This window comes from Sinohyriopsis cumingii, chromosome 15 (genome assembly GCF_028554795.1).
Source record: "Sinohyriopsis cumingii isolate HCF-2022 chromosome 15, ASM2855479v2, whole genome shotgun sequence".
In the NCBI taxonomy this organism is placed as follows: domain Eukaryota; kingdom Metazoa; phylum Mollusca; class Bivalvia; order Unionida; family Unionidae; genus Sinohyriopsis; species Sinohyriopsis cumingii.
Genome location: NC_142975.1, coordinates 68,153,602 through 68,179,009, shown reverse-complemented (window position 1 = coordinate 68,179,009; position 25,408 = coordinate 68,153,602). Strand labels below are relative to the sequence as shown.

Sequence of the window (25,408 nt, the reverse complement as noted above, 5' to 3'; positions counted from 1 at the left end):
GCTAATCGCGCTCATCTGTGCACAGAGAAACGCGACGGAACAGAAGCTATTTTCAACGTTTTTACTGTCTTTGTGACGATATTTTTTGAAATTACATTGAAGCATTTAATCTAAAATCACCTAAATTTTAAGAAAGCATCAGCCTTGATTGACAACAAGTCGGTTATTGCGTATTTTGTGGCGGTGGGATACTACATTGCTATTGTGACCCAATTATATATTATATTCAGGATCGTCCAACAGGAGGCGCTTTAGCGGAAGTGACTGAATGTAAATATAAAGCATGTGCAATTTTATTGCAAACGTTTAGATAGCGTTTTAGTACGAGTTTGTGATGGCTGACTTTTAAGTAGAAAATGAGCGTGGAAGTAAAAACACCAACAAAGACTCGATTTGAGCATGCGGAATTTCAGTGTGGAGAGAAAAACCTTACATCGACGTCAGGGGAACGTCAGGAACGCTTGTCGACGTTTACGGTTTCGGACACTGCCAGATTCTCTATCCCAGCCCAAGGAGCAAGCGGCCAATATCAGAGAAAGAGGAGACACAGCCAGATAGTAAGAAGTGAGCAGAGTGTCCCACATGGGCCACGGAGGAAGCGTTTAAAATCTTCATTTGTGCTTCCAACCAAATTTTTATTGGGTGGAAATATTGAAGATCCTTTAAACTTAAATAGCTTGTATCATGATGAACAGGGAAAAATTCTGAATGCAGAAACACCACGGTCATCTCCGCTTCCTACTCCATCTCACAAGCAAAATGTTGAGGTTTTGTTCCCATCAAATATTTCTGATCCATTAAATCTTAATTCATCAGACTTGGATTCTGTCAGCAAATGTAAAAGGAAAAAGAGACACAGCAAAGCAAGGAAGAGAGATGATTCATTATTAGAAAGTGAAAACAAGGATTTGATGGAAGCTCTTAAAATTGAAATTGAAACAGATGATTCAGCCATTAGCAGCAATGCTTCAGAAACATTAAAAGCTGATACATCAAAAGCAAAAGTTTGTGATAAAATTGTGTCTCCAGTTCTTCCACAGACTTCACCAAAAAGTAAAAACAGGCGAAGGACAATGAGTTGTAGTGGACGCCCGGAAGCCTCTTCATTGGTGACTCGTTCTCTGTTAATTACTTCAGATAGCCCACCTCATGAGAATGTTAAAGCAGATTCTAAAAAGTCCACACCACCCAAAAATATTAGACGCCAATCAAGTCAGCCACCAAAATCACAAACTGCCCCACAAAAGGAAAAGCCAAGGACAAAATTTATATATGGGAATTATAATCGTTACTATGGCTACCGCAATCAAGATCATGAAAATGATAAAAGACTTCAGTGTTTGAAATTGGAATGGTTTGAAGGAAAGGATGTTCTAGACATTGGCTGTAATGTTGGTCAGTTAACATTAGCTGTTGCTAAAAACTTTCATCCACACAAGATAATTGGCATTGATATAGATCCACATCTTATTTCAGTTGCACGTAAGAATATTCGCCATTACATCTCTTCATCCAAAATTGACACTCCAAAGTTTCCAGTTTCCAGTTCACTCAATTTTGGGCCTATAGCTGCTCCACCAGTTGACAGAAGTATTGCCACCTTTCCACATAACGTTATGTTCATGCAGGTTAGTATATTCATTATGGGGTGAAATGATACACGTGTGCTGCATATCGATACAATTTATGGTACACAGCCTGTGATATATACAAATACATAGATGAACATGATGGTCTTTCCATCTCTGAAAGGTAGGTGCTGCACTTTTATGTATGTTGACATACTGCTTGTTTTTCCATTATGCATATTGGAGATATAGTTATATATATATTTATATGCAATTCTCATTGATAAGACAAAAAAAACCAACCTTTCAAACAGACTATCTCAGAGGTCTCGCTAGGATTTTAAAACTAGGAGTCCAGGACTCCCATTTTGGTAAAAGTAGGAGTCCCACCATCAAAAGTTGCAATCCCTTATTTCCTACAGAATCAACACAGATTGAGTGCATCTAGTTTTAGATGGGAGGTTTTCGTAATGTAATCACTCACTATAATATAGCTTCATTACAAAAGTCTATTGACAGGATCGCAAATTTATGGTTTATTCATTTGTATACGTACCGCCATGTAGGCTAATTCTGTGCATCAGGTAATTCTGTGCAACGATACGTCATTTCTGTAAACATTGGATCACATGCTATTTTGGGTCAAAAATCCATGTTGTATCCAGAAAGAACAATCATACATTAATTAAGAAAAGTGATATTCATAAAGTGTACAAAAATATCCCACATATAGACTCGAAATGCACATAAAAATGTGATTTCTAAATGGCAGTGTGAAGACCCACTCCATGACTTTGAACCTGTAACCCATAAAATTATGTTTACTTTGCATCTTTTAGAATCATACAGATAAATACATTATATAAAAGATGGAAATGTGTACCTTAAAACAAAACTGTATTTTAATCCAAGTTTCCAATTTTGCAAGAAGTTGTCCCACACATACAAAATCGTCTACTACCCAACGTGCTTTCTTGCCGCTAGAACATAAATTCTCAACAAATTCCCAGGCGTATAGTATTTTTCTAAATTCTGTAGTAATTTTTCCTTATCAACAAGAGGACGTAAACACATTACATCCTATTCATTGTTGTTTCTCTTCCAGTGATAGCTTATTTTTCATGAAATGTTACACTACACAATTTTTTTTTTTTACAAAATCGGTTTAGTTTGCGTAATATCGCTTGCAATTTATTGGCATTTTTACGATTAATTTTGTAAAACTAGCTATAAACCTGATCTAAGTACTCGACAGAACTGCTGACAGAAACAATCCAATGTAATATATTTCATTTTCGTAGCCCGATGGATAAACATTACATCTTTTCGAAGCTATGCGCAGAATAGGCCGACATATCGCAAGTTAGGAAAACACGGGGGTGGTATCCTCTGTGTCCAAAATTAATAATATTTTGAACAGAATATTCTGGTGACAATTGCATCTTTTCGGATGGTAAGCATTGCTGTATTTTATTTTTGTCAATCGCTCAAATTCGGTATGCGTTTTGCTTCAGTTTTGGAAATGAAAACCTTAGGTGCGCAGAAATGCCTGACAGCAGTGTACTTGTAGTGATTTTAGGCAAATAAATAGTACCTGATTTGCAGTTTTTTCCCGTAATTTTGCAAATACGTGTCAAGTCAGAAAACAGCTTAGACCTTAAAGCGCATCTCACAAATTCCACAAGCATTGTCCCACACATTTCTGACCTACATAATTTACATTTTAAAGTTAAATCTTTAATAAAATAATACATAGGCTTTGGTTTCAATGTTTTTTTATATATTTTTTCTGAATATATTTGCCAGATGATTTAAGAAAACAGACGATCTAATAAACTGGTACATCCCAGACTTAGCGAAGTCCGCCATTATTTCCCATTAAGCCTACTGGTTCACTTACAGTTTCAAACTAATTTTATGACGAAATAGTGTATAAGAGGCAGTTAATATATATCCAGATCACCGATTCTGATCTTTAAACACAAGTTTCTATGTTTTATCATCAAAGGATAGCTACCTTACTTGGAAAAGGGTTAATGGTCAATCAGCTATCAAAACATAATGCTTGTGAATGGGCAAGAGTTTGTTTGTCAACGTAATTGATATAAAAACTAGGCCTAGGCAAATTTCGCTACAACACTAGAAATAACCGGCTAAGGCGTGGGGCATTTTAAAAAAAATATGGTATGGTCAGTCAATGTACCTCTTAAATAATCACAGGGCGAAGTCGTTTTCGCTTTCCTAACAGAAGAAGGTGAAGTTTACATTTTTAGGTGTCTTGTCACCCACTTACGAATGGCATTTTGTCTCAACATGTCTTGATTCTGAGGTAACATGCACTGCTTATTCCACTACATTTGGAATGAACACAATAACGAAAGCTAAAGTTGCTTATTTGATGTACTTTTATAAATGACCACATGTACATCTCTGGGTCTTTCTGCCTCTGAATTCAATCGCTGTAAATATCTACAGTTTCCCACGCGGTCGCCAGTCAAAACCTTCGAACTTGCCGCACAGCTATTGCATCATGTCCTTTTTTATGTACTCTTATAAAACGGCAACGTGTGTGTATCAAGGGGTCTTTCAGTCACTGAATTCTGGCATTGTAAATATCAGCACAGCTAACTGATCAACACATTTTCCCACAAAGCAGGTGGCTGAAGCAGGACTGACAAGTCTTTGAATTGTGCCGCACACCTATTACATGTGTATGAAGGACTCCCGCCTTAGTGATTTTCTGTGTCCCAGATCAAAACTTGGTGTCCAAATATGCTTAATTAAGCGTTTCCGAGATCTCTTGCTATCTGTTGGCTATCAGTGAGTTTATTAAATGTTTTAGGCCATATAATGGAGCTCCATTTAACTCGCTTTAACCACCAGGCCCTTTTTGTTTATGCATAGCATGAATGCTTTAAAAACATCTTTTTACCAGTTTCATGTCTCACACTTGGAAGACATTAACATGTTATCTTCAAATAGAAGAAATCATGCAATTTTCTTGTGCCAAGAAAATCTCATCTAGAGCAAATTCAGTTATGGGAATGAGGATGAATACCAATCATTATTTCCTGCACATGCAAAGGACGACTGCAGCCGCAGGTACTTGTATTTGTTAATAAAGAAGGAAAACTATTGACAATATCCAGTCCATAATTCTATAATTTAAAAAAAAAAATGTACATGGCGATAATTTTTTAAATCTGCACCCTCACTGATTCTGAGCTAATTTTATTTATTCCATCAGCGTCTTCATGCACTGGTTAAATACCTCTGCATAAAAAGAGAATATCCAAATATGTTTTCCATGTACAATTTAAGCAGAGATGCTGCCAGGATTTTATATTAAGGTGCATATACATAACTAGTTTTGTCACCTTGAATATGTTGGGAAACTCATCTTTATGGGTGTTAAGTTCAGTTTTCAAGAGCTCAGAGATATTATATTTTGGATATATAGGCTCTAAAATAAGACTTTTTACTAACATAAATTTACTTTCTTGAATCAATAGTTTACTGACTATTATGCCATATTTATTATCTGTTTCATACTTATTAGGGTTTTTGGTCCATCAGTGCCATAGTCTGCTTGTGCAGACAAAGGTCTTCAAATAAATATCTTTACATTTTAATTTAATATTTTTCATCCTTATTTATTCATTTCGTCTTAACCCTGATATGGATATATGGTTTTGTAGCATATGATCCACAGAGCTTCATTTAAATTATCTGTATTTTAATTAGGCTCAGTATTCTGCCCTTTCTAGATTTAATTTTGAAATGGCTGACAGGGAGATTGACTGTTATGCCCTCTAATTTTGTCCATCCAACATGTTCATCTGACTGCAGTGACTCATTTAGCACTATTTGGGGTTCAAAATCCTCGCTGGTATATCTATTTACACTTTCCCTGCTCAGATAATCAGATATACTTCATAACTTTAAAAATTGTCACACTGCTATCATCAGTTAGTATTTGCCGAATGAAATCATAATATAAAGATGAACCATGCTTTGAATCAAACAGTTTGGGTTTTCTAGGCAACCTGTATTTCAAACAAGCATTTGTAAAACCTTCTTGATGGAAGGTTCCAACTACACCATAATTTTTATTCCAGGGCACTACATGCTAATCAAATTTAGTTCAACAACCATTCATGTCATACATGTAGAACAAAAATACATAAACAGTTGCCTACCTGAAAAAAACATGTCACAACAAGGACAGTTAAATAAAAATTACATACTTCGCCAAGCACATTTTCATATGCTGCAGAGGGATCATGTGTTGCACCTATTCAATACTGCCAAATGTGTTGCAAAGCAGGAAACCCAATTTCTGATTTTGAACCTTTTTTTTTTTCCTGTGGAGGAAGCAAGTGGTACAATTTAGATGAAAATTATATCAGTTCCTATGGATGCGCTCACTTCATTGCATTTATTGTTGGCTTCCATCTGGATTTAATCAAATGTGAAATCAAAGCTATGTGTGGAAGATTCTATGGGAAACCATTAACTGCCAAGTGTGTTTTAATCTCCAATATGCAAACATTTTTTTTACACTTGATCTAAAGCCGACTTGCTTTTGTGTTATCATGTTAATTATGTTCTTTATATCGAAGCAAATAAAGGAACTGGAATAATTAAAAGAAATTAAAGGCAAGCAAGTTCTACATTACTTATGTAAAAAGCTAGTGATCACGGTTGTGTGCAAGGTCAGCTCATGTCGATTGACCACTTGAACCATGTTATAATATTGTATTGCAAGTAACAATTAAACTAACTTAAATTATCCTACTCATTCACAGATGTGATCAAAGATAACAAAGCAGCCAAGTGAAAGAACCCAGTGAATTAATTCATAGCTTCTTTGATATACAAACGTAGACCGCACTATAAGCGAGGACATGAGTTAGAGAGGGACCTCCAAAATAATCCATGAGACATAGAGAAAACCGCTGGGGTGGGAAATGGGCTGTTTAATAAATTAATGCTTGTTTTATAGGTGAGGGCATGAGTTACCAAGGGACCTCCAACATAATGCACAAGACATGCAGAAAACTGTAGGTGTGGAAACTAATTTCAACAACCATCACATGTACATGAAAACATTTGTGTATTACTTCACTGCTTTTTGTTTTGTTGATTAGTCTAGTTCTTGGAGAGGTATATAATAGTATCGTATGAATCAGGGAGTCTATGGGGCAGGGAACCAGACTAACTGTTGATAACACCAAACAAGATTCCTTATTTTTTTCTTTCTTATAAAACCACTAACATTTTTGTTCATTTAGTAAAATATTGATGCCGTGATTTCATTGCAAGTAATAGTGAAACTTATCATCCTTGAGGATATCTCAAAGTACCATTTCATGAATTCATTGAAACTAATTTTCCCACTATGTTCCATGTCTGAAACAAGGCTCTTTATTTTACAAAGTATTGATTTCACTTGGTTGCCTTGCTATCTTTGAGTACAGTTATGATTGACTCAGTTAATTTAATACCTTAAATTATATTGCGTACATAATTACATTTTTAACTATTTGATTAATCAGCTGAAATGAGTTCATAAGGCTACTTATGTTCCATTGTTTTCTCATTTCGCAACCCATGGAAAGGACCTTTTCCGTGTTTCATTCCATGAATCTGTTTCTTGTATTCTCCATTTTCTGGATGCAGTAACTTTACTTTTTGTCAGCCAGTATACACTATAGCAAGAGTCAGGCTCATGTGCAGCCTTGCACTTGGCACCAAAGAAGTTGATGTTGCGTTCGAAAAAAGTATATGTGACAATCAGTCAAAGAAGGAAGTTCATCTGTACTTGACAATGAAAAATGGCTAATTTTACTGCAACTTATGACAGTTAACATTTATGTGAATTGATCTTCCAGCAAACAAAAGATCTTTGCACTATTTTTATAAATTATACAATGATTTAAAATGTTATGGATTAAAAGTATGCTTAGTGATGTTAATCAGTGTGAGGTGTCAAAACACAGATGTATGCAATCAGTCTTTTGATCAAACAATTATTGGGCACCAGTAATCATTAAACTTTTTGTCTGCTTTGATCTAGCCAGTGTAGCTTCAACTGATCCTATTACTACAGTACAATGCTTAAAACATCTGACATCCAGGGCCCATATCATTTCTGATCAATTTTGTAAAAGAAGAATTAAACCAGACAGTCTCCTGGTATCCAGAACTGTTCCTGCAGTCACTATGACTGGTGCAGTGGTACATGGCTGAGTAATCAGATTTATGCTGACATGTTTACAACATGCTGTTGATAACCTTCTTGTCATCTGGAGAGGTTAGATCAAATGTGGGATATTTTTTGTAAGTTATAAAGGGATCAAAGGTGGTGCATCATGGCATTTGAGTCTTTGCTTTAGAATTGGCCATCCTTTGCCAGAGGCAAGATAAAAAGGAAAGACCAAACCAAGGAATGGTTTTGACAGTAACTCAAAAATAAGTAATGCAACACATGTTAAACATACGATACCTATGAGTAACATCAAAAGTATAAAGGGAAACTGTATAAACTTAAAACAAGACATCTTCAGATTTTAAGGAACATCAACACTGCTGATCCAAGGAGTAGGGAGTTCATTGATAGAGCAATTGGACAATCATTGACATCAGGATATGGAGGAAAACATTGCTTTACTTGAACTATTTTGAGATATGAATAAACACACAAGCTAATTTAATATGATATTGTTTATTTCTTTTCTTATTTAAAGTACAGCAATTGCAACATTGTGTAACAAATAATAGCAAGGTCACATTTGGGCACATGGAATTGGAGGCTAGACTTGTTAAATTAGAGTTAGTTTGAAGTCACCATGGCACAATTGTATCTAAAAAAAATTCTTTGAGCACTACAATCACTTGAACTTTGATAGCCTACACACAACATAATTGAGCATTGTAGAAATTGATCAAATATAAAAGAAGTTCACTGACAGAAAGACTGCAGTTGGAATTTTTCATGCAAAAATAAAAAAGCATGCATACATGTACTTGTATGCACACTTTGATGTCTCAAGAGAATCCTGCATTACACTCAAGGCACATAGTGCAGATTTTGTGTGCTGGCAGGGAGAATGTTTATTACTTTTATAGGGAGTTAGAGTGTCTATACATATAGCAGAAAACTGTGTCTTCAAACATAGATGACCAGAGCAGCTGCATTTTATAAATTGGGCTAATGATCTGTGGCATTTGTACCTCTTGCTCTACCTAGACATCACGTGCACATACATGTATATAAACTTAGATTATCATTGATTTGTCATGTAAATTTTGACATCATTGTTCTGCCAGTAATAAAAATATTTTCAATATTTTAGGGCAACTATGTGCTGGAGAGTGACAACTTGCTGGAGTTTCAGAAGGAGAAATATGACACAATTCTTGCCCTCAGCCTTACAAAGTGGATCCATTTAAACTGGGGAGACAGCGGGCTGAAGCGAGTTTTTAAGAGAATCTACAGGCAGCTTCGTCCAGGTGGTCAACTCGTGCTTGAGCCACAGTCCTGGTCCTCTTACAAGAAGAAAAAGAAATTAACAGTACTTGTTTTATTAAGTTATCTAAAGTGGATACCTTGTTTGTGCTAATGATGAGCAGAGTCACCAGAGGCAATTAAAATTTTCAAACAGCTGTTCATTAAAGTAAAAACAAATTTTGCAGCTTTTTCTGTTGTCCACAGATTTTTGCTATGAAGTTGCTGAATCTTACTAGCATATTTTTGAATTTTAAAAAAAAATGGACTTAATTTCTTATAGAAGGGATGTGAAGAAATTAATAATTTAAACTCTGTTGAAAAGAATTGTCTCTTTGAAAGTGGAAATTGACAAAGTAAATACTGATCGATCATAGGTAAAATGTACCAGTAAATACTTGTGTTGAATAGTAATCAGATCAAGAATGCTTAGTTTCATAGATCATCTATTTTCTGGTACACTAGATTCTCAAACATATTGGTATTTTTCAGGGCAAAATTTGACAGAAGAGCAAGTTCTAGTGAAAACCTAGGCATTAGCAAGGCATTCGTAACTCTACTGGTCATTGACCAGAAGAGCTTATTGGATGGTCTGTTGTCCTTTAGCAAAAGTTTATTATCAATACTACTTCTAACTTCTTTCAGGATTGCCATAAAATTTTATACATGCATTCATCCCATGATCTAGTCAACCTAAATGAAAATGGTGCCACTCAGATGTCCAATATGCCAATATGACAGCTAGCATGAAAATCTTGTTATCACTACTTTTCCTGAAAGAAAGGTGATATCAATATGTGATTGTCACTGAAAGGCTTCTTTTGAAGTCAAGTTTGTCAGAAATGAAAATGGTATTGATCTATTATTGACCAGTATGGCCATCACAGTAACCATCTTGAAAATATTATCACTGCTCTTGAATGGATCGTAATATCATCATTGGGTTTCTACAAAACAACTAATGGGTCCAGTATGAAAGGTGTTTTCATTGAAAGACTTCCTATGATGTCTAGTTCTGCCTAAATGAAAATGGTGCTGATCTGACATCTAATATGGCTACCATAATGGCCATCTTGAAAATATTGTTATTACTACTTTTTCTAAAAGGCTGTTCATTTCAACATTGTGAAAGTCTCACCAAAAGTATTCTTATTATGTTTAGTTGGTACTAAATGGAGATGTTGCCAGGCTGATGCCCAATATTGTCACCATAAAACCCATCTGGAAAACTTGTTATTATTACTTCTCAAAGATTGAAAGTTTTCAGCAGAAGTTTTATGATATTTTGATCATCCTAAATAAAAATGGTGCCAATCTGACAACCAGCAAGATAGCCACAGCAGCAAATTTGAAAATCTTGTCACTGAAGAATATCAGAATTTAGGAAGAAATGGTCTTATCTTGAATTCCTAGAAATTCTATTCAGCTATTAAATAGTCAGTCCTTTCTATGGACTCTTATTATTATTTTTACAAGACAGATGGCACTAAAGGAATCATCCACAGTATTAAAATGTTTTATCATTCATTGTTGTGTCACCTGCAAAAATTGTTGCAAAAGGGCAAGACATGGTACAGTGTTGATCCATCTCTCTGGCATCAACTTTTGGTTCCAAGTTTGTATTCAAAAACAGGTCATATAAATTATTATCCACAACTTTGAACGTGCCTGAACACATCAATTGTCACATGCCTTGTTCTGCCTAATTCTTGTATTGGAATATCTGACTAAAATAAAGCAGCACATTTTAATCAGGTAATAAAGATACTTTAATGTTTTTCAGGAGACGATTCATAAAAATTTCCAGAGCATACAGCTCAAACCTGACCAATTTAAAGAGTACCTGCTGTCCAAGGAAGTAGGATTCACCTCGTGTGAACTCAAAGATGTACCATTTAATGTGTCCAAAGGTAATGCTTGAATAGAATTTAAACTTGTGGGTTTTTGTTAAGGTCCCCAGTCTTTATTGTGGCAGTTTCAACAGTTTGATTACGAACAAGATATATGCATCAGTGATGGATTGTTGTATATTTCCTTGTTCTTCTTTTTGGCCAGTTCAGCAGTGCTTTTATAAATGATAACAGTTTATTTTATATTTTTGAAAGGATGGAATGTAACATTATGGGAATTTTTTTTTCACATAGAGAAAGGACGGTTTTAAAAAAAATGCAATACATTAAATTACTACTGAGTTGTACCACTCCGATGGCCTAGTGGATAGAGTGTCCGTCCTGGATTCAGGAGATTGCGGGTTCAAACCCTGGCCGAGTCATACCAAAAACTTACAAAAATGGTACTAACAGCTGCCTCGCTTGGTGTTCAGCATTAAGAGGTTAGTGTTAGGACTGGTCGGCCTGGTGTCAGGATAATGTGACTGGGTGGGACATCATGGTACATGTTTGCTGCATGATGTCCCAGTGCTAGACATCACTATAAGCTGCCACACTGCAGACATCTTAGCGATATGACTGAAAAATTGTTAAAGCTAGTTTAAAAATCTAAATTACACACACACTACAGAGTTGTCTCCCTTCCTCTGAATGTTCATTAATTATAACAGCACTATGTACAAAGGTCTCACTGGACAGTTTATCTGGTGAATTTTCATCTGACAATGACCTATTGCAGAAAAATGAGAATAATTTTACACCGAAGACACAACTAAAAACAAACTAATGATTTTTTTAGAAAACATGTGAGATTTTGACTGCAGCAATCAGGTTAATTCCAAATGCAACTGGTGGCTTTTATAGTGAACCAACACTGCCACCAATCCCTCTTTTTTACATTCATTTTTGACAGGAAAGAGCTATTTTCAATATTTTCCTGTGACAAGGCAGCTAAAAGAATCAAAATTAGCATACTTTTGATCACCCCTCAACCATCTAGCTTTTTAGATATTTACCTCTGTAGCAGACACATGTAAATATGTAAGCCAAGTTGGCTGCTCATTTGCAGCCTAAGTTACGCATTTGATCTCCAATGCTCATCTAACTGTGACAGGCAGTCACCAACAAGCCAACCCATTTCCAAGCCTAACTCAAAGTAAATCTCAACCACATTACAGATTTAGCTTCTGTGTGAATTTATAAATGCTAGGCTTGTGATAATTAGGTTCATGCCTTCTACCTTAAAAATTAGGGGGGTGTCAAAATACGAAACTATCCAGTAAGACCTAAATTCGGTGCCATTAAATAGGTTTCTCTGTTTTGACATCTACATTGTAGTGACTAAACCTTGGATAAAATTGGCAAGACACTTAATTTTTCTTCCCTGCTGATTCAAGTATCATTGATCTTGTTAGCTCCCCATGCCATAAGCCAGCTGAGTTTATGGTATGATCCTGTGTACAGCAGTTTCAGCTAAGCTTGACAAAGCAGATTCTGACATCAAGGGCATTATCATTTTTTGTAAATGATGAACATCAGATATCAAATACAGCTGCCATTACTAAAAATAGAAAATCCTTATAATGACCTTTTTGTATAATTTAAAAAAAACGATAGACAGAATTTGACCAAATTCTACAGAAATCTTCCTGGTATGAAGACCTTTCAACCTATTTCAATTGATGCAAATTTGCAGTCAGCTATGGTCACCATTATAAAAAAAAAATAAAAGCCTTTAAAAACTTCATTATTCCTTCTAACAGAACTTTAACAAATTTCACAGAAAGCTTACGAACATGAAAGCCTTTAAAGTTTATACCAGAAGGTGCCGATATGCAATCAGATAAGGTGCCGATATGCAATCAGATATGGCTGCAGTTACTAAATATAGAAATATGTCATCTCAAAAGTCACTGAATAGAATTTAATGAAAAATTTGGTAGGAAGTGTCCAGGTATAGGGACTTATTAATTTGATACAAATGATACCCAATCTGCTGTTAAATATGCCACTGTTATTAAAAGCAGAAAAGTCTTTAAACAACTGCTGAACTGAATTTACATGACCAAAAACATCCATGCAGCAGGGCCCCAATTGGAAATATTTTTCTTTGCGCCATGAAATTCTCCAAATTTCAAAATTCGGAGCCACTTTCAAGCCATAGGAGCCATTTTATGCCATAATGCAGGGACTTTTTAAATATATGCCTGATATTATATTGGTCCTTTTTTTAAATCTGTATAAACATGACAATAGAACAGTTTTTACATGTCTTTATTACAATTTAAAGCACAAGAATAATTATTAATAAATATAACAGTGCCATTATATACACATGAAGTTCATTATATAGCATATGAAAAACAAGAATGAATAAGTATGTTTCTTATTAACTGATAATACAAAATACTGCTTAGTCTTTATCAACAATGTCACTGACACTTCAACAATATCCACCTCATTTTTTCCCCAGACCATTTTTTAAATGCCTTCCTGAAACAAAATTTTCAACAATGGGCCCATCAATAGAAATTCTCATAAAATTGTTCAGAGTAGATATATCCATAGAATTTCATAAGTTTGTTTTGATCAGATTCTGGCAACTGAACCCGCTCTTGCAGTCTGCAGTAGAAATAGGGGCAACAAGTAACCTGATAGCTGCCTCAGATGCAGCTGGATATAAGTCTTTGTTTTTCAGAGCTAGATAGCCCTATTCTTTGTGCTTGATACATATTTTATGAAGTAAATTTTTAATTTTTCATCGATATAAGCTACTTTTGCACATTACAGTCAACAACTAGCATCCTTGTAGAGCCATCCTGTGTTACTCAGTTCGTTCCACAAAAATGTGTTATCTGAGTAAATAATCCCTAAAATCACTAAGAAGTCCCAAGTAAGTTTCACGCCCAAAGTTTCCAATGAACATAAATTAGGGAGATGTGCAAATGATAGTCTTTTTTGCTGACCTGTTTAACAATATAGTATATCCACTGGTCATTCTATATTTCCTGCTAATCTCATTTAATTGCTTCTCAAAGCTGACTGACAACTTGCATTTAGTTCCAATCATGTTTGTATAATGTTTTATTCATCCACTGACATGATCCACTGACTGTCACAGATAGTGAAAACAGCTATTATGTGGCCCGAGTCACTTATATCAGTGAACAGTTAAAAATTAAGTTTATACAAATTTGTCACCAACAGCTAGTCAGTAAAAAAATAGTGCCGCTTTCAGAATCTTCACGGAGGCCCTGCTATAGGAAATACTTTCATGTTGCACGAAATGATGCTGATCTGTGATCAGATAAGGCCATGTTACTGTGAAAACTAATAAAACACAAATTGACAGTGCAAAAACTGCTACACAGATTTTTGAACAGCTTTTACAGAAAGCATCCTGGCATGAAGGCATTTAAATTTTAGATGATGCTGAACCACTATTAAATATGGTCATTGTCACAAGAATAAGGGAAAATCTTTAAATAAAATCTCAAAAACCGGTTATCAGAAGTTGACCAAAGTATCTTGGAGTGTGGTCTGTCAAATTTGCAGGCTTCCCACACTAGTGGGAAATTGGGAAAAAGTTCCCAACCTGGAAAAGCCATTGAATTAAAGTTTGGGGATAAACCAGAAATTTTCAGCATCCACATAATGATAGAAAAAATACATAATCGAGTCAATATTGAGTTTTTAACATAAGTTTTGGAGGTTGCAAACTGTTTAGTCATTTAAGATACAATTGTTGTATGGATTATTTGGGTGCTTGCTCTGAACATATTTAAATAGTCAATCCATGCACTCTAGTGTTCAGATTAGTCAGATTGATTGGTTACCACATAATCTACTCCATAAGTCTTTTCTTGTGAAATAGATAAGAAGACCAATCCTTCATCACACTGTGCCAACACATCTGAAAGTGTGTGTTCTTGGTTAATGTCCAAGAAAAATAAAGCTTTTCTTCCCATTTACCCCTTTTGATATGTAAAGTTGTGATAAATCTTTGCTTATTATTTGGTAGTTGCATTGGGAACATTGTGTTAATCATTATCATCTATAGAAGCTTCGACACCCCCAACTCACCTTGACGGGGAATTTTCCATCAGACTGCTAAATATAGCAATTTACTGACTCTTGGAGCAATTTTACTTGCAGAATCATGGAGTCCTTGAAAATGACTGCATGTAATATAGTCTTAAAGTCTCACCACCCTGAGGGCCACATGAGGGCATTTTTGATGGCCCATTAGCCACACCACCTTTGTTGTCTCTCATTACACCTTGTGATGCCAATCATTTTGCAGACCACAGGACACAGCTTGGCAGGCCACATGTGGGCTGCGTGTTTGAGGGTTGAATTGCATTGTACAGTGAAAGTTGATGTTAAGGCACAAATAGGGAATAAGCAGGGCTCAGGAAAACCACCTGTTCACATGTTCTGATGGCATAAATATTAACATTGCTGAAAAAAAACTTTACTACTTTCTCAATACATGCATTATGCGTGTCAGAATAACTTTTGCCTTCTTGTAGTCAGTCCAAAACAAATCAAAAATTATGTTCCATAGGTTTTTCGTTAACACGGGGCACAGTGTAAACTTGATATTAAACTGGGTTTAAATCCTTAATTATTGTGTTCAGATTGAAGATGGCAGGTTTTAAACCCTTATAGTTTCATGTTTATGTTGGGTGCTGTTTCTTTTTTGTCAGCAAGATTATATAGTGATAAGTGTACATTGTTGAATATGAACATTTCCCCTAGACCTGAATAAGGACGAAATTGGAATTAAAAGGATTAAATGACCATGGTTGGGTATTTATCTATGTGTAAATTTTACCTAATCAATCACAAATTAAATAAAGTCTGAAAAACTTTGTTATCTTTGTGAGTGATTAGGTAAAATTTACACATTGATAAATATCCAACCATGATCATTTAATTCTATAATAAATTATGCCAGTCTACCATCATATATGACTATACTAAATGACTTATGTTAGTTTAAAAAGAAAAGGGGAAATCTTAAAATGAGTTCTTTTACTGAATGGAATTTTACCAAATTTTACAGAATGACCTCTGTTTGACAGATCGAAAAACCTTTAACAACTTTTTGTAAAATTACACTTGTTAACAGACTTGATCATATCTGACAGAAAATGGCCCTTTTTTAGATTTGTGCAAATGATGTCATTCTATCAGTGAATATGCCTGACAGTAGTAAAAATAGAAAAACATTTACATGTAAGACTGCTAAAAAGAATTTGGGGAACCTTGACATGACATGTCCTTGCATTGGGGTCTTTCACTATTAAACAAATAATCGCTGATGTGCTGCTCTCAGATATGGATGAAGATTAAAAAAACTAGAGGAACTTTGAAACAATTGTTTTCATAACATGGGTAACCAACAGCTCTGGGAGAAATTTGCAGCAAAAGCATCCTATTGACCCAAATCTCTTTGTAGAGGAAAGAAAGGAGTGATAGGGTCAAAGGTTAAAACCAACATGACTAAAGGGATAGAAGTGGTTGTTTTTTTTACATAACTTTAGGTCTGAACCACATACCTTGACCATTGTTTGTGCAAGGCTTGCACTTCTGGCATATTGATTATGGGATCAAATATTTGAAGGTCAGGGTCAGTGTGATTCAAAGACATTTTTGCAGAATAACTCTTGTTCTGGATTAAATTCCATGAGCAGACTTTGTGGATGGCTTGCACTTAAGTTAGTCAAGAAACTAATACATTTCCAGCACTTGTGTCAGTGACATTAAGTTTAATTGTAGTAATACATTTCCTGCTACTATTACATTACTGTGCACCAGGAAAAGAGATGGCAGTGTAGTAATAGTAGACAAGTATTAATTACAATTAGTTGTACCACAGAAAGTTCATTTTAATGTATGGTGCTTGTTGTATTTCATTGTTAGGGAAATTAGTTTAATGTTTGTGCATCACAGAATAATTTAATTGACACAAGACTATTCACATAGTAATTTAATGTATAAAATACTTCATAACCCAAAAAGACATTTTATCTTCCTAATTCAAACTAGCTACATAAAATGTGGTAGTTAACGGATAATAGGCTTTTCCAAAACATGGAGAATAAAAGAGGATGACATTTCTTAGTACTTGTGGTTAAAATCACATTTACCTAGGCAGTTATTAGCATGCTTTTTATTCTGCAGGATTCCGACGACCAATCATGCTCTTCACAAAGGCAGAAACATCACAGAACAGTCCAAAATATGAGGAAACTTCCCGAAGTCCCCATCCAGGTCACATCCCCAAACCAGCCACAAGGGGAATCGCCATCAATTCACCAGAAAACATGCCTGAGGCAACAAGTCACAAAGAAGTCCCCAGCATCAAGTCATTAGAACCCTTGTCTGAGGCTGCCAATCCCATTCAAAATGGGTCATCCAAGCAAGATGGGAACATTTAAAATGTTTCATTCTACTGACATACTTGACTGAAGAAAATAGTAATCTATGTAGTTTACATGGCATCAAAATAGATGGTGCATTGTTATGAGTTTAAAACTTGATGATATGTATTCTGGTTTCAACATCTTCAAAAATATTTGTTCTGTATGATGAACTTTTCAGTTTCTTAATATTTAGGAAGATGTTCAAAGTTCATTTTCATACTCCTGCTTTAAAGCAGAGTGTATTATGTTGTGATGTCCTTTCCTGCATCCATTCATTTGTTACCAGTTTTGTTTTCACACAATAACTAGAGTTATCAGCATCCACAGTTATCAAAGTCTCTTTATTTTGGGGTCGGAGGTAAATATCCAGGGCCATAGAGAGTGATCATGGGCCTTGGGGTAAGAAACAAGATTTTCTTTTTATAAAATTAAAAAGTGTTGTCTGGCCCAGGCACCAGGGATATATCCCAGGTTGGCCACCCCTCTTGTCGGCCTTGTAAATGTCACTGTGACAGAGAAGAAAATGGGTTCCACACAGTAACATTAGTTCTAAATTACCAACTAGAACAAGCTTTGTGTATGGCTTATGCATAGGGTGTGGAACAGAATTTAAATGAATGCTATATTTTCCTGTTAGAATATTTAGAATATTCATTGAATGTATTTCAGCCAATAGGATTTTAATATTTGTCATTTGTAATAAAGATATTAAATACATCCTCTTTTCTTCAACTGCTTTAGTATTTATAGATTCTGCCCACTTGCTGAGATACTCCCAAACCAGCTGAATTGAAAATAACTCACTCTTCTAATTCTATTTACATGACATTTAAGGAGTTGCAAAGTTTATAGAATTAGGCTGAAATTCAGATGGATGTTGGTGTTGTTTTCTATGTTCATCTTCAAACTCATTATGACCATAAACTTTCCTTTAAGTGCTGAAAGCAGATGGTAAAGAAGAACTAAATCTTGATTCCCTGTTCAGTTCATTGTGGAGACTACATCCTATATTTTTCTTGGAAGTGATTTGTTCAAAATCAAAACCACACCGATGTGGCCAATTTAATTTAAATTTGTGGCTACTCATAAAATGTCCAAATCAGACATTAGGAATTTCTGAAAAGCTAGACAAAACCCTGGAAAACTTTATTTGTATTCAAATATATGGTTATTCGTTTCTGCTCAAGTATGGCAGAATCCAATCTATTTTTGGGTTTAAAAGTTTGTAGGTCAAGATTACTGACTGAAAGAAGAAAAATGTTTTCTGCAAAATAACATCAGTTCTACTTAACACACCTTGACCACACTTTGTGGGCAGCTACACGTTTGGACCTAAAAAGTGCTTTTTGGGTCAGAAGATAGATTTGAAAGAAGCCTTTTGATTTTGGGTTCAAAAGATAAAGGTCAAAGTCAGTGTGACTAAAAGAAATAAAATGGTTTCTGCTCAATAGCGTTTTTCTGATTCTACATTGTAGACCTGCACAAATCTTTGCAGATAGAGGTATGTGTGTGAGATTTGGTCTTTTACGCAGCTTTAAAAAGAATCAGTCATGTTGTTAACGATATCTGCAGTGTGGCAGTTTATAGTGTTGCCTAACACATTATCCTGGCAGCAGGCCGACCAGACCTAACACTAATCTCTTTATGCTGAGTACCAGTTGAGGCAGCTGCCAGTACCATTCTTGTAAGTCTTTGGTATGACTTGGCTGGGGTTTGAACCTGCGACCTCCCACATCTGAAGCAGACACTCGAACCACTTAGGCCACCACAGCAGTCACAGAGTGCATTTGGGGTAAGATGAAGCCTGTTGATTTTTGGATCAAAAGGTCAAAGGAGGGCTTGCACTTATGATATGGAAGAGATCCTAGGAGTCTGGGAGTCAAAACATCTTACTAATTGTATGTCAAGGAAATTGGTGGTGGGGGGTGTTGCAAGATTCAGTTTCTTGACCAGACTTTCTGGATGGCTTGCAATTAGGGTGAAAAGAAACCTACAAATTCTAGGATCAAAAAATAAGTTTCAGCACAGCAAGTTTTCTTTAAGGCTACATACCTTGACCAGTGTTCCATGTCATTGGTCAATAAGCTCAACCATCCCCCACTAGTACCTATTAAACACAAGCTGTATGTATAATGTGCTATTCACTATACACTTGTTCTATTATGTATTGAAATTGTATCCTGTTATTACAAAGACTTAAATTATTGCAAACCACTTATCTCAGCATGTTTGCATTTAACCAGCATGATGCAATAGTCCACAACAACCATAAGATCTTCCATTAGTGAGGCTGAGTTAATACCAGAATTATCAGCTCACTTTCAACATGGAATGTATCACATCACAATAAGCAACTTCTGATACAAAATGTGTACTGATGATATACATTGAATGTTATTAAAGCATAGTTAACATATGTTGTATTTGCCACACTTGAGCTATATTACAATGAAAAATTACATTTTACCAAGGTTATAAGAATATACTAGATGCACCATTAGCTGTGCAGATGCAAAACTAGAACCAAGACCTGTATTTCTACATAGTCAATATGTTTTACATCCTGTATTGTGTGATTGATTCATACAAAAAACTGCCTATGTCATTGATTTGTTGCATTGATAGAACATGAGTTTTGACGAATCTAGTGTTTGTTTGAATTTTAAAAAATTTGTTTTGAATGAACACATTTAAGAATAATTATATGTTAAAGTATCAGCATGTAATATTGATTTGTACCAGATTATCAGTATACTGATCCAGGCCTACTATTTTCTTGGTGTTCAATTCAAACAAATTTCTCATCATATTGTACAATAAAGAACTAGTATAGGCTAGAACAGGGGTCTCAAACTCAGACCAACAACCGCATGAGGGCATTTTCAATGGCCCAAGGGCCACAGCACCTTTGTTATTTCTCATGAAAGCTTGTGATACTAATTATTTTGCAGGCCACAGGATACGGCTTGGCGGGCCGCATGTTTGAGACCCCTTAGCTAGAAGCTAAAATAACTTTGGCTTTGGTTAGAAACAACATAAAATTTTTGAAAAGTCAGCATAAATATTGATTTCATATTTAAATGCAGAATGAAAGTTTCCAGGGCCGAGTTTGAATGTCTAACTGGCAATATTTGCGGATGTTACTTAGTCTTAAATTTAAGACGTCGTTTAAGCTATTTCATAAACCACCCATCTGATATTAAAATTTATAAACAAATCTCTTTCGGAAGAATGTAATTGCAGAAATGAATACATCAGCAAACCTGCCAACTCTTACGATTTTGCCATAAGTGTTACGAAAATTTCCCTTAAAATACAGACTTACGACATACTAGCAAAATCTATGGAAAACGATCGTTGCCAAAAAATCCAGATAATTGGTTCATCCATGTTTTATTTGGATCCAGGTTTCATCTTAGAATTAGTGAAATTAATCAGGGAACCAGACTAACTTTACAGCAGCACCTCAGACGCTTTATGCTGTACCTATTCATGCAAAGCGTCTGCATGACAAACTGTTGATTATATAAAAAAAATTTAATGGAGTGCAGAAAGCGATGCATGTTTAAGACGAAAGGGAGGATAAGCTTCCAGAAAAGTGTTAATAACCAACACAGAAGAATAAAAAGAAGTATTCAGATTCTTGTGAATAAAAGCTGGAAAGGACACAAATACGTTATTGTACATCACATGCCAATTTGAGTATGTCTTGTAGCAGGAGATATGATTGCCGTCATCATGGAAAAGAATTTCCAAGAATTATGTCAAGCTGAGAGATAGCATCAAGCCATTAAGCTGCATATGGTTTGTAACTAGAGTCTGTGCAACTGTACTAGTGGTAAATAAAGTCTACACGTACTTTACAAATGTTTCAGCTGAACATAATGTTTATTGTCGATGCATCAAACTTTTAATTATGTTTTCAGCTTTACAGTAGCAGTTATTGATATTTTCTTGCCTTACTCAAAACTGGTCAGTCTTACAGAACAAAATTAACTGCCTTACTGAGACGGACTCGTCAGAATGACAGGTCTGCATCAGTCCTTTAGAAGCTACTTTGTCTACTGGCATTAAATTAAAATTAAAATGTCTCCATACCACCTGGCTCCTACTAGAGTTAAAAACTTGAATACCCTTTCATATTTCCAGGAAAAACACTTATATAAAATCACATTCAAAAATGATTTCTAAATTCACAAAGCAAATATTCTTTTAAATTAAATCTCTTCTGTCAATATGTAAGTCTAATTTAACAATATTATTTTTCCAAGCTCTAATCAGTATTTGGTTCCCAGTATGGTGTACCAGGCTTTAGACTGTTGACTCCAAAGAAACTGTCCTCAAAAACAATGTTGGAAATGCTGTTAATGGGTAGATAAGATGAGCTTATCCCAGTGAGAAATCGCCATGCTGTGTAGATGGGGCAGAGATGCTGCCATGGTGAGAGTGCATGAATTGCCCATGGAGAACTTGTTTGCACGTTAAGAGTACTTGTGACATAAATCATGCCACAAATAGAGGTCTCATAGCACTTTTTGTGACATCACGCATGGTTTGTTTTTGTTTTTCAGGTAGGCAACTGTTTACACATCTTCGGTTCTTTGGATTGATGTGAGTGGTGGTTAAACTTAATTTGATTGGCTCATTGGCCCCAGGAACAAGCATTCTGCAATGTTAAAAATACTTGTCTAAATAGCTCACTGCCTAGGAAACCCAAAATGGCTGGTACCCAACATAGTTTGTCTTCTGATGATGATATTTGTTCTGCAAATACTGGCTGATGATGGTGATGATGATGCTGATTTATAAAACTTTGTAGTTTATCAGATTATTGTAGCTGGGAAAAGTGTTAATGGAAATAAATACAGTGAGTGATTTTGAACCTGAACCTGAAAATGCTGTTGAATACTAGTTCAATGTACATGCTGGATGGACAAAAACAGATGGGCATGTCAGTCCCACACACCCTTTTTAATAGCTGTATTTCAAAATATGGAGAAGGCAGAATGCCAAGTCTAAATACAGGCACTTGAAAAGCAGAGTGCAATTTTAAGAAAGAAAGAAAAACTGAATAAATAAGCACTTGAAATGTAATTAAAAAATTAGGATATTTATTTGATCGAAATACCTATCTCAACAAGCAGACTTTGGCATTGATGGACTTGAAACCATAATAGAGCATTATGGAACGGGTAAGGAATCTGGCATGGTATCCATCGAAGCACAGATTCAAGAAAGTGACACATTTATTAGTGAAAAAGCTTATTTGGAAGAGAGATTTCCAAGAGACAATACCAGTGAGATTTGAAATTTTTTACATAACAGCCATAAAGAACAGTTTCCCAACTATCTGATGCTGTGCAAAAGCCTCTTCAGACAACAGACTGTAAAAGGGAGTTCTCAGTACAGAATAATATTCATACACAGATAAGGAACAGATAAACTCGGGAGCAAATTATTAATGTTTATACAACATGAGGCAATATCTTTTAAAGATTTTGTTGTCAATAACACTCAAGAGTGGAGCAGGAAAAAGTAAGACAGATATTGAAGTGCTCGGTAAATATTGAACTATGGGTGTTTCTTCCTCCCACTTTATTTTTTTCTTCTTCTACTCTCCTCATTTTGGTGGCATGGGGGAATTTACCTCCATTACATGAAATCTTGTCAGCATCACTGAAGAGGAAGAACACTCCCTTTAAGGAATCTCATGCTTTTTCTGTTGCTACCAAAAATAGTATCCCCAGTGAGCAAATAATCTTACTTGGGCCACAACGCTAGAATCTCGATCTTCAAGCATATATTGCTTACCAGCACTGCTGATTCATTTAAACAGGGAAGAAAGAATTGTAAAATAATCTATGTTTCTACAAGTTTGAGCACAACATATTCCAAAAGATGCATAAAAATGCATAATCTGCTATGCCATGATTTTGATACCAGTTACTCTATGTCAGAGTCCACATCAGACATAAGAAAATAAGTAGTGAATTGTTTTTAAAAAATTATTTTAGAGCACAGCCGCATGGATTGTAATAACTTGGAAAATAAAATTAAGATTATGTTGCGAACCCATATATAGAATAAATGTTAAAATGCATAAAATTAGTTACAAATGAATACTTTGGCATTTGATGTAATGTACATCTTGTTTATTAGTGCTAGCTTGTTCCTCACAATGATCGAGTGTAATTCTGAAAAAGACAGAATTTTTGTCATCACTCATGTTGCTTAACTTCATTATTTAATAGAATTTCTTGTGCTGAATAAAACTTTTTGCCACTTTATTTGTGCTTTTCCGAGTTTTTCATGTATGGTTCATCTTAAAAGAATACAGAACAGTCTGTTTAGCTCACTCATCTATGACCACTATGGGATGGTCTTTCAAGTATCCATCCATTATCATGGGTTATTGCTACTTCAAAATTACTAGGGGGATTGCCATGAAACTTTACACAAACATTCATCCCATGGTCTAGTTGTTCCTAAATGAAAATGGTGCAGCTCAGACAGCAATTATAGCAATGACAGTGGCCTTCTTGAAAATTCGTATCACTACTCCACCAAAATGGAAGGTTATGTCAAAATGGGTTTTTAAGTGACAGACTTCCAGTGATGTCTATAAAGGCTACCACACACTGGTCATGTTGAAAGTCTTGTTATTGATACGTGTTCTGAATGGAAGGTAAAGATCAGTTTTCACTTTAAAAAAAGACTTTATGATATCTAGTTTATCCAAACAGAAAATGGTGTTTATCTGACATCCAATATGGCCACCACATCAGCCATCTTGAAAATCTTGTGATTGTTATATCAATTCCTCCTGTAAGGATGGTTGTATCAGCATGAGATCTTTACTTAAAGACTTCTTATGATGTCTTGTTCATCCTAAACCTGACATCCAGTATGGTCACTATAGCAGCCATCTTGAAAATCTTTTAATTTTCACTACCACTCATAAGAATGTCATATTGGCATGGGGTTTTCACCCAAACCAATTCTTATGATGTCTAGGTGTTCCCAAATAAAAATTGTGCCAATCTTGGTCAAATATGACCACCACAACAACCCACCTGAAAATCTTAGATCTACTCCTGAACGGAAAATCTTATTGAAATGGTGTTTTCACCAGAAGACTTTGTATCATTTCTAGTGAAAATCTGCTGATCTGGTTCTAATATTGCCTCCTTAGTGGCCAGCTTGAAAATCTTCTCACTTCTCCTAAATGAATGGTCATATCAGCATGAGGTTTTCAATGAACAAGTTAATTTTGTTGATTCTACATTAAAATTGTGCTGATCTGACATATTATATGGTCATCTTGAAAGTCTCGTTTTTGCTACTCTTAAAGTGAAAGTCATTTTGACATAGTGGTTTTCATTGTAAGATTTCTTATGGTGCCTACCGGTAGTTGGTCCTAAATCAAAATGACTTACCCTAAATATGACCACCATGGTGGTTTTTGCGAAAATATTACTTATCCCAAAACATTTGCTAACAAAAACAAAGGATATCATTTATTTACAGTAAACAACGAAGGAGTTTGACATTAAGTCTTGTTATAACTTGGGGAATATAGAATACTATGTAAATATCTGCACTATTGTTTTATTTCATCTATATTAATTTGTTTCACTTTTAGAACATTTTATGACCCTAATGTGCTTAGCCCAATGCTATCGAAAATTTACATGCAGATCAGAGAAATGATTGTTTATGGGTTTTCACAAGCAGAATTGTGATACTTAGTTTGTCTCAAATGAAACTGGTGCCTTTCGTACATCCAATATGGCTGCCTTGACAGCTGTCTTGAAAATCACACCACTACTACTCCCTGACTTGGGGATTTTCACCAAAAGATTTCTAATGATGTCTACTTTGTCTTAAAATGGTGCCAATCTGATAACCATTATATCCACTACAGCAGCTAATTTGAAAATCTCGCTACCACTGATGAATAATGCAGCTAAAAGCAAGAAATGGTCTTATCTTGAACTCATGGAAATTCTT

The 25,408-nt window shown here is 35.2% G+C and overlaps 1 protein-coding gene across 1 annotated transcript; it reads left to right on the top strand.

Annotated features, from left to right (window-relative positions):
* Positions 1-20: 20 nt before the first annotated feature.
* On the top strand, positions 21-23,685 carry LOC149782008 (7SK snRNA methylphosphate capping enzyme-like). Its single transcript, XM_089933414.1, has 4 exons — positions 21-1,628; positions 8,927-9,145; positions 10,862-10,988; positions 17,157-23,685. The coding sequence occupies exons 1-4, from the start codon at positions 357-359 to the stop codon at positions 17,411-17,413; spliced, it is 1,875 nt and encodes a 624-aa protein (XP_089789540.1). The 5' UTR covers positions 21-356; the 3' UTR covers positions 17,414-23,685.
* The last annotated feature ends 1,723 nt before the right edge of the window (positions 23,686-25,408 follow it).

What these genes read in the sequence shown, in the direction of transcription:
- LOC149782008 (XM_089933414.1), top strand. Translation starts at nt 357, where the DNA reads ATGAGCGTGGAAGTAAAAACACCAACAAAGACTCGATTTGAGCATGCG. An exon ending in ATAACGTTATGTTCATGCAG is followed by an intron (nt 1,629 to 8,926) that starts GTTAGTATATTC and finishes TCAATATTTTAG; the next exon opens with GGCAACTATGTGCTGGAGAG. An exon ending in ACCATTTAATGTGTCCAAAG is followed by an intron (nt 10,989 to 17,156) that starts GTAATGCTTGAA and finishes TTTATTCTGCAG; the next exon opens with GATTCCGACGACCAATCATG.